The sequence below is a fragment of the Doryrhamphus excisus genome, linkage group LG12 (genome assembly GCF_037039965.1).
Source record: "Doryrhamphus excisus strain RoL-2023G ecotype Guam linkage group LG12, RoL_Dexc_Guam_v1.1, whole genome shotgun sequence".
Taxonomy (NCBI): Eukaryota; Metazoa; Chordata; class Actinopteri; order Syngnathiformes; family Syngnathidae; genus Doryrhamphus; species Doryrhamphus excisus.
The window spans coordinates 4,209,516-4,225,487 of NC_136368.1; the positions used below are offsets into that span (position 1 = coordinate 4,209,516).

The window sequence follows — 15,972 nt, forward strand, 5'->3', positions numbered from 1 at the left end:
ATTATTTGTCTAATTTTATGTGTAAAAGTGTTATACTATCAGCTGTATGTTCTCATATCCCTTTTTTCAGGAGCACTTTAAACATCAGACCACATCAAGCTATGTCATTTCATTTGACAGTTTTGTTTAGTTTTTTTGTTGTTTTTTTTAATTAAATAAGACATTCCACTTGCAAGTCATGTGGCCAGTTTTTATGTTAAAAGTTGAAATACTTAGAAAGCAACTGGCGGGCCGGATTCAAACACTTGGTGGGCTGCATGTGGCCCCCGGGCCGCAGTTTGCCCACCCCTGGCCTAGTGCCTACAAGGCGTTTTTTTTTTTCCAAACAAGAAATCTTGTCACGTTTTAATCTTGCAAGATTTTGTGACATGATACCTTGTGACACGCTTACTCGGCACCAATACTTAACATGAACTTCCTGACTGCTGGGTTTCAGATGACGAGCCATCAGCAAGTAACCACCTAATCTGCAGACTTTCCTGCTTTCTACAATGTCCCACTCCCAACACCCCCAGCGAGGCGCCCACGGCCGCGCCCTGAGCTCTGAGGAGAGGAGCTATGTGACGGTTAACAAGACCTCCACGCCGGTGCACAAGAGCGCATCCTCCTCTTCCTCGTCCCAGCGAGACAGCCGGCAGGTAGGTACCTTTCAAGCCCCAGCAAACATTACAGCAGCTGCAGTAGAAACATGTTAATCTTTCCCGACTGCCCTTAACTTAACTGAACTTAATGCCACTCCAGAAAAAAGCAATGAAAGTGGAAGCCATGACGTCGCTTTCCTATTTCGGCACCAGGCTCTGAATGTTTTATGAGGGACTGGCGGAGGCTTGGTGCTGTTGCGGTGCATGGCATGCTCTGGTACACAGCGTGGGAGCTTGTATTCTTATTGAAGGAAAGAGAGTTGGTTTGATGAGACCTGAACCCTGTAGGAAGCGAGCAGTTGAATCCTTGATGCCGGATAATACAGGCAGTTAAACACCCTCCCTTGTTCCTTAATGGCTCTTGATAAGAGTTTGCGCACGGGTGGAAAGGCCAGAGTATTTCATCAACTGAAATTAAGGTTATCTTCTGAGGTTTCTTTTCGCCTTAATCTTTAAAAAATGTAATTAGAAAAAGTCAGGTACATGGTTTTCGTCATTAATCCATTCCAAACGATCCGACCAAAATCACCGCTTACAAAAAACATTACATTTTTCCCATTAGAAGTACTGCAAATATTATTAATTTGTTCCAACCAAACAACCAGAAAATATTCACATAAACACATACAGAATAATTATAGTTCTACATGCAGAAAACAATGCAAAATATGTATGAATAATGAATTAAATGGATAAATTAACATTTAATATCACATTGAGTTTGCGTTATTTCAAACATACATACAAGATTACATTGGAATGCATCATATAAGTTACGAGGACAGTCAGTTTTATGCTGTGATAGCGATCACTTGCATTAATTATAAAATTTTTTCAATTATTTATAATCAGTGCTATTCTTTACATGGCATTTCTATTGTAACAGACACTACCGTCTTACTTTTCTACAAGTTCTTTTTTAAATTCAATAGCGTTTCTCACCTTCTTTGTCAAAGTTACGGAGTCGTTCATTGTTCTTTGCTCGTTCTATAAACTAATAAACCACAAAAAATGATGTAACGATCCCATGATGTATAGATCCCATGGCCGGAATCTGTTGATAGTGTCCCAACTTGAAAATAGCTGCTATCAATTCTGAGTCTGAGTCACCAACACATGAATGCTTTAATTGGGCATTCGATTCAGTGGATTGATACGTGGGCAAGTTTGTTACGTGCACTGTTTGGCCGTATGGTAATGGAGAGATTGCACAAAAACGACAATAATTTGCGATAAAAATCAAATCTGACGTCCAGTTTTGTCAAGGCTGGAAAGATGGATGCTGCACCTCAGACCCATTTTGTGTGAGCATTCCTGATGATGATGGCAGTGTTTTGTGTTTTGCCTGTTCTGTGCACGGTTACCCTTTCTGAGGACTCCGCAAGCTTGGCTGGGCTTCGGATTTTGAAAAAAAAAAAAAAATGTTAGCAGGGCATTTTCTAGATAGGAAGCCTCAATGAGATTTGGACCTTATTTTCAGAAATCAATACCTGACACTTTCGCCATCTGCTGACGACGACTGTTCACTCTGGAGGCCCTCCAGAGAGCAATCAGTGGCACTACCTGCAGTAAACACAGGCTTGCTTGTACATTAACACTTTTTGAATCCTAACGTTATTTCTTGTTTGTCGGCCCTCAAATGCGTCTAACAGTCTAACATTTCAAAAGATGGACTCTTTGACAAAAAATACATTCAAGGTCAAGGTCATAAATCAGGAAGCTTTTTTTCCTTTTCTGATTCCATGGCCAGTTACAGTCTTTTGTGCTTTTTTGGCATGCATAATGGATGCATTATACTCCCTAAAGGACACTGCACAGTTGATGCTCTTGTGCGCTGACAGTTTCAACAGAAGAATAAGTGTTACCACTTTTTACAATCTTCATTGCAGTATTTACTGGTCAACAGGATGTGTGGGATGCAATCTTTAAAGTTCATTTTGAAATTAGTGTGTGTTCAATGTCCACATTAATTGTGTGTGGTACCCCCTCAGACTCAATAGTAGGTGAGTTTATGAATCAGTAAAGATTCATCACTGACTGATTTTGTAACAGTACTCCTCTGTGTACATTGTTGGCTCCTCCCAAAGATGTGTGCATGAGAAACTCACCCGAAGTGGGACGCTGCACAGATATTTATAGTGCTGATTTAGCCTGACGTGTCCGGGAGGAGTGTTTGTCCTTGCTCAGTAAGAGTGTTAATGTAATAGTTTGATTCAGTGCTTTCACAACATTAAAGTATGTCTACAGGTATGTCTACAAATCACAACACTTGCACCTGTCCATTTAAAGAAACGCTTGTCTTTATTGGGGTTGCGGGCGAGCTGGAGCCTATCCCATGTGAGTGGGGTACACTGTGCACCGTTTACCAGTCCGTCATAGGACACACATAAACAAACAACCATTTACACTCACTTCATTCAACCCTGAAGGCTATTTAGAGTACAACACTAACACGGGGAAAACATAAAACCTAATACCTGAATTTGGATATTACTGTGATACCAGAGTTCTGTTTGCTTTACTGTTATTATTTTTATTGTAGCATCTACAGACACTATAAGACACACACACTCTCGACCTGAATCTTTCACTGCTTCACGGTAGAGCTTGGCGATATATCGATATTTAAAAAATGTCAATATTTGGAGGCGGCTGCACGGCGACCAAGTGGGTAGCGCGCTGCCCTACTTCACTGTCGGCATTCACAGAAACTTTAACATCACGCGTTGCCTCATTTCTAAATTATTATTATTGTTGATTTTGTAATGAGGCTGTAATATCTGTACAGGCAAGTATGGTACTATAGAAAATTGGAGGTTCTGTATAGTGTTTTAAGAGTTTTAATAGACCGTGTGCAGCGTGAGGACAGCTGCAGTGCATACTTGGCAACATTATAGCACACATGGATAACACAGAAATATACATGAATGAGGCAGAAGTTCCTGATTCACATGCAAATATTCTTGTTTATTATAGTAAATTATATTTATATTATTTTTTGGGAACATTTAAAAATTAAATGGAAAATATGAAAATTTTATGAGAATAAAGTTAAAATTTTAGCAGAAAAAAGTAATATTTTTTTCACTGTGTTACAGTCGCTGGAAAAAGTTTGGACACCTCGATGCAAATAAATAAATAAACCAGATTATTTGTTATCAATGGGTTATCATTAAGTCATTCAGGTTTAGGTTATTCAGCTATGCAATCTGTGAACAGGGCACAGGAAATTACATACATTTTGGTTTCAGGGTGAAAGAACTAAAGATGTCACAAAAGAAAAAGTCGAAAGCTACTTAAGGGAGTCTAAAGTACTAAACTTGAAACCTGACTGCAATTTCAATGAGCCAGACTCTACACCCACTCATGGATTCATCACATGACCTTTAACCATCCCACTCATCCCTGCAGAACCTTCTCAGTAGGTGTCACCTTGTTTGGTCTTCCGGCAAACCCTCAACAATTTAGGCACTGCATGCGGTCTTATGGGTGGTGTAACACACAGGAAATGCGGAAAGGGATTCTCCCATTGCCAGTTAGGGAGGGTGCACCCTCATGTCTGAGGCTGTAAAGCATTCATGTATTGATCGTTTCATAGCCCATCAAGCAGTGGACTCGATAATGACCTTACTGCTTACTGAGTATGAGGCAACCACCTCCTTTTTACAGTACAATATATACAGTAATTGCTTTCAATGATGACGTGCTTTTTGCTAATGAAGTTGTGCCTCCACGTCCCCACTAGCGCAAGACCCCTCATAGGAGGGCAAAGGCGTGTTCACAGAAGACACATGACCTCATTACCAAGCAGATCTGTTCAGCTGGTCTTTTGATTAAACAAGCTGTTGTCTCGGGCTGCACGGCGGATGAGTGGTTAGTGCGCAGGCCATACAGCTAGGAGATCCGAGTTCAATTCCACCCTCGGCCATCTCTCTGTGTGGAGTTTGCATGTTCCCCCCATGCATGCGTGGGTTTTCTCCGGGTACTCCGGTTTCCTCCCACATTCCAAAAACATGCTAGGTTAATTGGCGACTCCAAATTGTCCATAGGTATGAATGTGAGTGTGAATGGTTGTTTGTCTATATGTGCCCTGTGATTGGCTGGCCATCAGTCCAGGGTGTACCCCACCTCTTGCCCGAAGACAGCTGGGATAGGCTCCAGCACCCCTGCGACCCTCATGAGGATAAGCGGTAGAAAATGAATGAATGAATGAAAAGCTTTTTGTTAAGTGCCTTGCATACCAAGGCCAGGCGTCGTCAAAATACATTTTTATATTTGTATGTATAGTCTATATACAAATAAATAAGGAAAAAAGCCGAAAGAAACTAATAAAGATATAAATAAATCTAAAAACTATAATGTAATAAATAATAGTGTAAACAAATAAATACCAATAAAAATTACTTAAATAAGACTGCAAAAAATTAAAACAAATTACAATAAATATGTGAAAACATAAATTGAAGTAAAAATAAGTGTAAAAAATATCAAAAGTAAAAGAAAAATTACTTGTGAGTGAAATATGACAATAAAAAGACATTTATAAAAGTGAAACCAAATAAAAATAAATAAAAACAAAAATGGTTTAAAGAAAAAAAAATAAAAATAATGTACTAAAAGTGGAACTAAATATAAATAAAAATGTGTAAATAAAATCTAAATAAATAAACCGAAAAAGGACTTACACCAATGTGAAAAGAAATACATTGAAAAATGACTTCAAAGTGTAAAGAAAAATATTTAATAAAAGTTTAACAATAAAAATAAGAATGACTTAAATGAAGGGATACATTTTTTTTTAAAAAAACTGCGGCATGACTTAAACTTAATGACCATTGGAAAATGTGTGTCCCAGGTTGTTACCCTTTGAGAGCCCCTGCTGTAGTGTGACAGTCATCATACATCACTGCTGATTCAACTGTATTATGTATTATTTGCACATTTTATAGAAATCAATACACAATCAAAGATGAGACCAAAGAGTTGAAGAGAAGACCTTTGACTCTGATGCCGTCCTTTCAGGGCAGTGTGGGAATTATCACCTGTATCACCTGTCCGGGTTTCCTCCCACATTCCAAAAACAATGCTGCCCTGTGATTGGCTGGCCACCAGTCCAAGGAGTACCCCGCCTCTTGCCCGAAGACAGCTGGGATAGGCCGTAGTGAGGATAAGCGGCATAGAAAATGAATGAATGCCTGAATCTGCTATCCCTTTGCGCCAGAGACGTCACTTTGATTTACAGACCCACTAAAGGCAAGAAGAGCGTAGTCAGGAGGAAGCTAATGGAGGGGAAATACTCAAGAGAGCAAGAGGGATGTGACTGAGGAAGCACAGACATTGCAAGGGTTTCCTTCATTTTTTGTGCATCTCTGTTGTCTATATTCCTTCTGGAGGGATGAGCTGATTAGTTCTGACACTGCATGGTTTTGTTCTACTTCAGGAAGCAGACAGCTGGGAAATCATCGAGGGGCTGAAAATCGGTCAGAGCAATGTCCAGAGACCAGATAAACATGAGGGGTTTATGCTGAAGAAGCGGAAATGGCCCCTCAAAGGCTGGCACAAGGTAGCTTTTACTCTGCATGTTTTGTTGCTCCACTTTTAAGCAGTACCGATAGATGAAAGTACCAGTTTCACGAGGTAAACCGGATATTTATTTGCCTGCTTTCTTTGCAGACACGCCAAATGAGTCCCTAGCCACTGCACATAACCGGCACACAATGTGCCATTTTGAGAGCAGCACATCTAAATTAAAGCTAACACAGCTGCAAACATAGGATTTCTCACTTGGGAACCATAATGGTTCCATTTTAACCAACATATTGTTGTTGTTTTGTTCCCTCTGCAGCGATTTTTTGTTCTGGACAATGGTATCCTGAAGTACTCCAAGTCTCCCATTGATGTAAGTAGCCCTGACTCAACCCCCCTGCAGGCAAGAAGCAGGCCAGCCTGGCAACAATGAGTCAGTAGGAATGTTTGCAGCAAGTGTTCAACGTGTTCTCGCGTGGTATGTTACACCATTGAAATTACACCCACAAAATGGGCTGACTATAAATGTAAAAGTGTAAATGTAAAAGGAAAACAGTGAAGAGAATCATAATTTACAGCCTTTTAAGAATAATTGGTAGTAGATGCCACTTATTTGCCACTAATTAAATGCAGGTAATAAGGCTGGGTGGGTTAGGCCTGTCACAATAACACATTTTGCTGGTCAATAATTTTGATATTCCCTATCTGTTATCATTGAAATATCATTGTGTCATGTCACATTTGAGCCACTAGAAAAAAAAGATGCAAAATTGAAATTTTTTTTGTGTTGTTCGTTTCTCACATTTTTCTTAATTTTTTAAAATTTTATGCAAATATTATTATTTTAATATTATGACTTTACATTGATTTGAATTGTATTTTTACAATTTGCAGAGAGCCAATGAACAAAATAGCTGTAGTTGGTAAATAGCCCCCGGGCCGCCACCCCTGGGTTATATATAACTATTTGTTGTCGATTGTAAATTATGCAAATTAATAATGAATAGAAGGCCTTCTTCCAACACACAGAAGCACATAGACTCCGATAGCTAACAGATCCAAAGAAATAGCGTTAATAACATTCTATGGTCTTTGGTAAATGGTCAGTTAGTTCATCATGTCAGCTGCAAACGTTCCTTGTTTAATTTCGATAAGTATTGAAAAAATGCCAATCCATCAATGTGATTCAGATCCAGAAAGGCAAACTGCACGGCAGCATCGATGTCGGCCTCTCAGTGATGTCCATCAAAAAGAAGGCCCGTCGTATTGACCTGGACACAGAGGAGCATATCTATCACCTCAAGGTAAAGTGAACAGGAGGCGTCAATATTGTTATTTCCGTATTGACTAACCTGTCAAGCGCATGACTGAGTTGAAAGCACTATTCGCTGTACGTTGTTAGGTCAAATCCCAAGAGGTCTTCGATGCTTGGGTGTCCAAGTTGCGACATCACCGCCTCTACCGACAGAACGAGATTGTGCGATCGCCTCGCGATGCCTCCATGCGGACTTTTCCTCCATCGGCTGCTGCAGAGTCCCCCCAGGCTGCTTCAAGTGTCACACATGAAGCTAAGGTGCATCGCTTGTGACTTAAGCGAATTGTTTCTCAAAGAGTGAATTGCCTTCCTCTTTATTAAAAGGTCACATGATCAGCGCAATGACTGATGACCAGGAATGTGTGGTCGATAGCTGTCTATGGCTGTAATCTTGACTTGAGTAAAGTAAAGTAAAATGAATCCTGAGCATTAGAATAAATGAATCCTTTGTCTGCACTAGTCCAGACAAATACTGTGAATGCATCCTTTATAAATGAAAATAGTCTACACCAAAGATTCAGTATTTTCCCAACATGCACAAAAGAGCTGCCTTAAGATGTGGAAAACACTCAATTCTTTAACAGAACTTTATTTATCATCCTGTCTTCCACACTGAGCCAATCAAATGAATGTATAGTTGTCCCTCGTTTATCAATAAGCAAATTTCGGCAAAGTATGAGCTGATGTTAATAAAAGTAAATAACCTGTTTGTGACTTTCTAAATTGGGTTTTTTTTTCATTAGAACCCTGTAGACATGAAATAGCACCCCTATAGTCACTTTTACACTTTGTTTACATCATCGGTGTCTCCATGTAGTGTGAAAGGTGATTTAATGTGATGTCATTACTGATGCCTTGTGACCCGAATACCACATACAACTTGTCTTTCAATATTTTTTTTTACTAATAATACGCCATAGTCAACCACCAAACAGTCATAATTAATTATTACTATTTTTTAAATGTCATATACTGGCGGAGCGATATTCAAACTGCAATATACTACGCTCAAAATCCTCTTATTATATACATTAGGGGTGGGCAAACTACGGCCCGGGGGCCACATCCGGCCTGCCAAGTGTTTGAATGCGGTCCTCTTGTTCTTTCCAAAGTATTTAATTCAAAATTAACATCTAACCTGGCATCATGGTTTGAGCCTTTTGATGGCTTAAGTAGCTTTTTATATCAATTTGGTTATTTGACGTGTCTGCTGTTTACAAAGTGTTCCTGAAAAAAGGGACACTTTTACATTTTTTACACTTTTTAAATCCAGGTGGACTGTTACATGTAAAATATATAGTCTGGACCCCCGTCAATCTTATTAAATCAATGCGGCCTGCAAGTCAAAAAGTTTGCCCACCCCTGATATACACCATGCAACGATAGGCCACCCGCAACACACCCACTGATATCACAGTATGTCGTATTTAGCACTCGTTATTTGGGATCTTAGTAGACCAGGCCCTAAGTGTGATATTTTACTTGTTTGTTTTCTTCTCACTGCATCCATATACCAACTCCTTCGTGTCTGCTTGTATCGCCGTAAAGCAGGCTAAACCCAGTGGTTTGCTATGGCAAGCGTCCATCCCCACCAACAGCAGCCTGCCTGGCTCCTACAGTAACGGTCAAAGCAAAGTGGCTGCCTGGTTGCAGGAATCTGAGGAGATGGACAAATGTGCAGAAGGTGTGTGTTGTTTTTTTCCCACATGCTGGGAGTGCAAAGCTGCCCTGCAATTTACCCGCAGCATTTATATCCCCTTGATGACATCATAATCATAACAACATTATTTCAGATCTTGCACGTTGCCAGTCCAACCTGTGCGAACTGAGTGGCTTATTGCAGAGTCTGGAGATTCTACAAAGGACGCAGTCAGCTCCCAACTTTGCAGATATGCAGGTGGAACACACAAACAAACCATTCACACTCAGAGATGCCCGAGGGTGGAATCCAACTCGGGTGTCCTAGCTGTGTGGCCTGCGCACTGACCACTCGTCTGCCGTGCAGCTCATTCTAAAAATATAATTGAACAGCCGTCACTCGCAAGATTAAAATGTGACAAGGATTTTGCCGGCCTCAATGTATTGTGTGATTGGTCACAAAAGCGTACATCTTTTACCCAGGCATGCCCATATAATAAGTCACCGGGTGGATAAGGCTCACCGTCATGAATCCTAATATTATGAGAAGTGAACAAAACAACTAATAAAGATGACGTTGTGGAAAATTCTAAAAATGTAAAAGTAAAAATTTTACGAGACTAATGTCACAATATCTTGAGAAGAAACTTTACAAAAATGTATGTTAAAGACAATGAGAGAAACAAAATAAACAAAATTAGGCGGCAGAAAGCTTTATATTAATAAAGTCCAAATACTAAATATAGTAAATAGTAAAAAAATATACTTTACATTACAAAAAGGAAAATTTGCAAGAAAAAAAACTGAAATAGTCGGGCAATTTAATAAGCCCAACAACCAAATGGAAAAAAATTATGTCATTTTATTAGCATAGACATAAAATATTAAAGGGAACCTATTATGCTTTTCCCACTTTTCTGACCTACTAATGTAGTTAGAATCGTGTTAAACAATGCCAACATTTCAAATAATGAGGTGAAATAAGTGCTTCAAGAAGTTTGGAAGGGATCTAAATGCTTAGTTTCAGAGAGTTTCTTCTAATACTGGCTCCTTGTGACATCACAGAGAGCTGGGCTGCCTTATATGGGCATGTAAGCCTGCCCACACTGTTTGGTCTTGACCAATCACAGTGAGTGGGCGTGCCAGAAGGCGGGCCATGGGTGGATTAAATTAAAACAGACGTTTTGGAAATGTAAGGAAATACAGCTGGAATAAGTGCAGATTCTGGAAGATCTAGGAAGCTTTCTGTGCGTGTTATCGAGTGTAGCTGCTCTATAGGAATCCACAACTCAATACTGAGGGCCAAAAATTAGCATAATAGGTCTCCTTTAAAGAAAAAACACACAAAATATTTTTTGGAATAATTTGGTTAAGGAAAAAGTTATAATATTATGGCAATTAAGTCATAATGCAGTATTATGAAAAGAAGATTTAGGAAGATTAAGAAGACAGTCTTCTTAGCATTTTCACAAAATATCAAAGTAGCCCTTGCATCTTTTCATTTTTCTGTATGTGGCCCGTGCTGGTAAAAGTTTGGGCACCCCTGAATTCTTCTCGGACTGAGCCACGCTTCCACCCACCATCAACTGCTTTAGCACCACTCATTTTGTTTGCTGCTCATTTGTTGGGTTCATCACTGCAACTTCCAAACAGCCACTTTGTACGTTAACTTTTGCTTTTGTGTGAGTGTTTTGTCTAATCAGCCACCCTTTGGATATTTTGATGCCAACTAGACCGCGTGTGTAGAATTGTCAAAGAAAGAGAAGCGCTTGAACAGAAGATGGAGGACAAAAAGTGTCGGCAAAGATGCAAAATTCCAGCTTCAGGTACGGAGGTCTGATTTAGAGTGACTGTCAATCATATTTAAGGAATATGACTTTCAGATTCCAACAAAAAAACTGGTAACCACATGTAAATGGCGAACAAAATCAGCTGTTTTCGTTTTTTTCTTAGATTATCCACTCATTTATTATTGGTGCATACAATGTTTTTCCCATCCTTGCTAATATATTCATGTTGCTTTGCTGCTAAAACACTTGGAATGCGCTTTCATGCACGCCCAATGCTGAACCACTGCTCTGCAAAGGGAGTTTATACAAACATTTGTTGAATAGATGGAATAGTACAAGCTTTATGATTATGGTTCAACTGCAAAGAGGCCATATAATATTACCGTCATATCTATTTCTGTTGTAGTGTCCCTCCATTGAATAACTTTGAATGTGCTTCACAGTTGGTTAACCCTCGTCATGTCTCTCCAGGTCCCGCTTTCATCCAGCATGTCTCCCGTCCGCCTCCACTCATCCAACCCTAACCTCTGTGCCGAGTTGGGGGACTTTCAAGCTCCCGTCTCGCGGCTGACAGACACCGTGGAGTGTAGCAGTGACTACACTAAACTGCAGGAGGAATTCTGCACCATTGCCCAAAAAGGTATGCAGACTGCAAGCATCAACAGTCAAGAACTAATCAGCGTATGTGCATTTGTTAAACAACATGGTGTAAAATTGACAGAAATCAAGATAGCAGACAGAAGAGGATAGTGAAGATAGTTTAAGTGATTTCAACTGCTCTATACGGTCTATATGTGCTCAGTTTCTTAGCTTAAGGTGTAATAGTAACAGCAGTAATAAAAGCAGTAACAAATTTCTTTCTTTAATGTTTTTTCCCCAAATATTTCTCAAATAAAACTCTCTTCTTTTTTTGATTTTAGTAAATTTTTTTCTTGTACTATTTTTCTGGTTAGACTACGACTTTTTAAATATATTTTATATATTATTATATATATATATTTATTATGTATTATTTATTTTATATATTTATGTATTATTTATATTATATATATTATATTTTAGATATTTTATAATATACTCTTTTTTTTGTTTCTCGTGTCATAAATAACTCCTCATAATATTGCGTTATTCTCGTAAATTTTTTCTGCAGATTTATTACAATTTTGCTGTATTTGGTTTTCTTCCGGTGGCCAATAAGGAAAGAGCCACAGGCTGGAAATGGAAATGCTGCACTTTGGACTTCTCTGCCATATGCGGTGGAACTTTGGTTAATCTGTTCTGACCGAAATGTATGCTAACTGAATACATTTTTCCCATAAGACATAATCCAAAAGCCAAAAATGTTAACAAAAAAATCGTTTTTGTAGTTGTACAATTCTAGGGTTAGGGTTTAAAACCTATGGCGAGCATTGGCATGAGCAGGAAGATGTGGACAGTGAGGCATGTCACATGTGTGATGCCGTGCAGCTGCAGTTGACTGCCAGCATGAGCTTGCAGGCAGCGCTCCCATTATATAACACAGCCAGAGACGGTATCCCCCTCTCTCATCCCTCTGCACGCTCCCAAAACAACTATTTTCACATCCAGTCACGTCCATGTGTTAAGAAATGCCTCTGAGATTTACATTCAACTTCTAGATGGAACATTTCCTGCAGTGCAAGTCACAAATGCTGTTTTTAATACGTATTTGTTATATAATTTATTTTTTTTTAATGCAACATTTTCTTTGAGTCAAGCCAAAAGAATCATACCGCGTGAATGACCGTGATATGCTTGCATCATCCTCTCTGTGTGCAGTCCACACTCTGCTCAAGTCGGCCTTCAACACTGTGGCCATCGAGAAAGAAAAGATCAAGCAGATTCTCTCCGACCAGGACCAGTCTGACCAATCAGCGCAGATCAACTCCCTCAGGAAGTCTCTGTCACAGGTAATGAGCTCCATGTCCATCTGACACATCTGCTGCTTATCACCATGTTGATACTCTGGGAGTTTTAATGGATAGTAAATCGTATTTGCCGTTTAATTAGATACTGTACAGTATATTATACACAATAGGCATTGAGATTAAAAGTGTTAAAAGCACTTGCTGAGTAAAAATGATGTGTGAGAACAGAGCAGACCCGAGTCGTGGAGGTCCAATCATCTTTTTGTCTAATGACTGTTGAGAAGAAAGAAATGTGCTGCGGACTTCATTAACGCAGTTCCTTTGAGCCGTCTTCTCCGCCCCAGTGACTTGCGGTAATTGGACTGTTCCTCTGCTGCTTCCATCACACCGCTGAAATGCTTCTGCTCCGTCGTGTGACAAGCTGGACATCAGATCTATACGGAATAAAAGCCTTATGGGAAAATAATTGTCAATAGGAGTATGATGAAATATCAATATATGGCAATATTTAACCTTGCCATGGATTAGCTTTGTATTATTTGTATTGTAAACATCTTTCACCGGACTTCCTCAAGTGGTCAAGTTACCATTTTACATGTCATTCAGTGGTAGAAAATTGTGCAGAAGAGGAATAAAGAAAGAAAGGAAAAGAAGACAACACAAACAATGCTGTGCCATGGCAGGTTATTTAGTAGTCGTACTAAAGAAAACATGCACAGATATTAAATATGGCCACAGAAGTCCATCAGCTGAGATAGTGGGGTCCATAAGTGCGTCGCTACGATATACTCAGCTGTAAGAAAAACTACTGTCATGATCTGTGTACGGGGGAACAGGTACAGGACCATATATACGGGCATCATCATTGTTACCATGCATCCTCCTCATCTGCAAGAGCGACTGCAGTGAGCAGACTCGCCTGTAGGTGGCGCATATTTAAGGAGGCTCTTCCAGTGCGCCGTGGTGGTTGGAGGAAGAGAAAAATTGTGACGTCACACACGTGAGGGGATGCTGAGAGCCGGCGTTTTGGCCACGAGGACCAACTTTGTCAAGCGACACCTGACGGGATTCCTTTTCCCTCCTGGCTTGATATCCACGACCTTCCTTTTTGCGTTGTAGCCTCGTTACCTCTATAGGAGGGCGCGATCGTTACAGTACTAAAGAAAACATGCACAGATATTAAATAAGCAACTTTAAGGTGCAGGACAAATGGACGAGTATACTGGGACTGTGTATGCATACCGAATCATTTGTAAATTGGGGCGTTCGAAAACCTTGAAATAGATTATCTAGGTCCCCCCCCCCCCCAGCGCTCACCTGCATTGTTGGTCATGACCCAGTTCTAATTCTGCAACACGTCGCTTGTATTTTCCGGACTTGAATGGGTGTCACACACGGCAGGTGAGAAACTGGGATTCCCGATGAAGATGAAACGCTTTCACATCCATGGCGGACTGTCGGAGTCTCCCACTGTTTTGATTGGCTGTCAGATGTGGAGAGAATTTTGGAGTATTAAAGTAGTTCAGAGGAGTTGATGGATGGAGTACTCTTGCTAGTACCAGATCATGTTAGTATTGAAGGACATGAATGTTTGTGTAAATTAATGTAAACGTTCCTGATATGTTTACTTTGGTGCCAACAAGTTCCTATATTGCTGTATTCTTTTTTAGAAGCTCTGGGAAATCTGACACGGCAAATGTGAATTTTTTCTCCATGTTTACCTTGCGAAAATTGCCGTGTTGCGCAGGTTCCTTGAAGATGAATGGAGGTAGTGGAGACGTCCCATAAGTCGCAGTGGAGTATTTTATTTTGGAATGTATTTCACTAGATTCATAATCACAAAGAAAAGACATTTATTCTGGAAAGGCTGCATACGATAGATTAGCATAATAAGCCAGTGAGTCCAACAAGTTCACCAAGCTTTCGATCTCTACCCACATAACTGAATGGCAGGAGCAGCATATACTTGTCTAGTTTCCTACAGCACCCCCTCGTGGCTGTTCATGGTAATGTTCACTCCATGGTGCACGTCAGTTAGTATCAATTCACATTTTAATATGTAAATATTGAATATGTATTACATTCTATTTATGTGTGTTAATATGTAAGTATGTACATGGTCTTACCTAGGTGTTGTCTAAATTGTACTTGTACTTCTCCTTTTTTCCAAGGCCCTGTCCCAAAACGCTGAACTTCGAACCCGGCTGAATCGCATTCACTCAGAGTCTGTCTTGACGGAACAAGTCGTCAGTGTAAATATCATCTCTACACCTGACGAGGTAGCTGCCTGTTCATTATGTCGCTGACAATGCTAATTTAGGACTAGCATATTGACAAAACAACAGGAGAGCCAATTACTGGTGGGAGTGTTGGTTTCCTGCGGTATTGATCACCGTCCTTAAAGATTGATTGTGCAGTACAGCCTGACAGTTATGTTTAAAGGATCTTTATGTGATGAAAATGCTGGTATAAAGGTTAATGGAAAAATGACGGGGAAACTCAACACTTTGCATCTCACACGTTTTTTCACGTGTTTGCCAGCAGGTCGGAGAACAGATGGTGATCCCTTTGACTCAGCAGGCCTCCAATGAGAGCCGACTCTCCATGTCGGAGTCTGTTTCCGAGTTCTTTGATGCCCAGGAAGTGCTCCTGTCAGCTAGCTCATCGGAGAATGAGGCAAGTTCCGACTTTGGGGCAGACCACGAGGCTGAAGGGAGCAGCATGAGAAGTCCATCCATCCATTTTCCATGTAGTTTATCCTCACTAGAGTCACAGACATGCTTTTGGGCCAGAGGCGGGGTACATCCTGGACCGTTTTTTTTTTTTTACATTTATAGGTCAGAAAAGTGGAAAAAAGCATAGTAGGTGTCCTTTAAATAGTGAAGTAAGTGTGTGCATTATTTCCAGGCTTTTGTGGGCCACATAAAGGAATATGACTGTCCAAATCCAGCCCTAACGCTTCGAGTATGACACCTGTGCATTAACACCTTTGACACCTTACTCCCCCATCGCAAATGATCATATTTATAACATAAATTTATAATATAAATATTTCCAGACTGCATGCATACTGAGCTTGTTTGTATGCCAAGGCTGGCTGATATTACTGTAATGTAAAGTCAGTCTTGGGATCTTAAAGGGTCTCGTTAATTGGACCGGATGCCTCATCCTTCATT

At 40.0% G+C, this 15,972-nt stretch overlaps 1 protein-coding gene across 4 annotated transcripts in view; it reads left to right on the top strand.

Annotated features, from left to right (window-relative positions):
• Positions 1–15,972, top strand: part of osbpl6 (oxysterol binding protein-like 6) — a 31,144-nt gene that overhangs the window by 7,082 nt on the left and 8,090 nt on the right. The window contains exons 3-14 of one of the 4 annotated variants that reach the window (XM_058082156.2): positions 437–638; positions 6,082–6,204; positions 6,487–6,540; positions 7,358–7,471; positions 7,570–7,740; positions 9,031–9,166; positions 9,276–9,379; positions 10,854–10,946; positions 11,382–11,550; positions 12,708–12,838; positions 14,968–15,075; positions 15,338–15,472. In XM_058082156.2, coding sequence (XP_057938139.2) covers positions 492–638; positions 6,082–6,204; positions 6,487–6,540; positions 7,358–7,471; positions 7,570–7,740; positions 9,031–9,166; positions 9,276–9,379; positions 10,854–10,946; positions 11,382–11,550; positions 12,708–12,838; positions 14,968–15,075; positions 15,338–15,472 — 1,485 coding nt within the window. In that variant the 5' untranslated portion in view covers positions 437–491. The remainder of the gene's footprint in view (positions 1–436; positions 639–6,081; positions 6,205–6,486; positions 6,541–7,357; positions 7,472–7,569; positions 7,741–9,030; positions 9,167–9,275; positions 9,380–10,853; positions 10,947–11,381; positions 11,551–12,707; positions 12,839–14,967; positions 15,076–15,337; positions 15,473–15,972) is intronic. The other 3 variants (XM_058082159.2, XM_058082158.2, XM_058082160.2) reach the window with 3 other exon arrangements.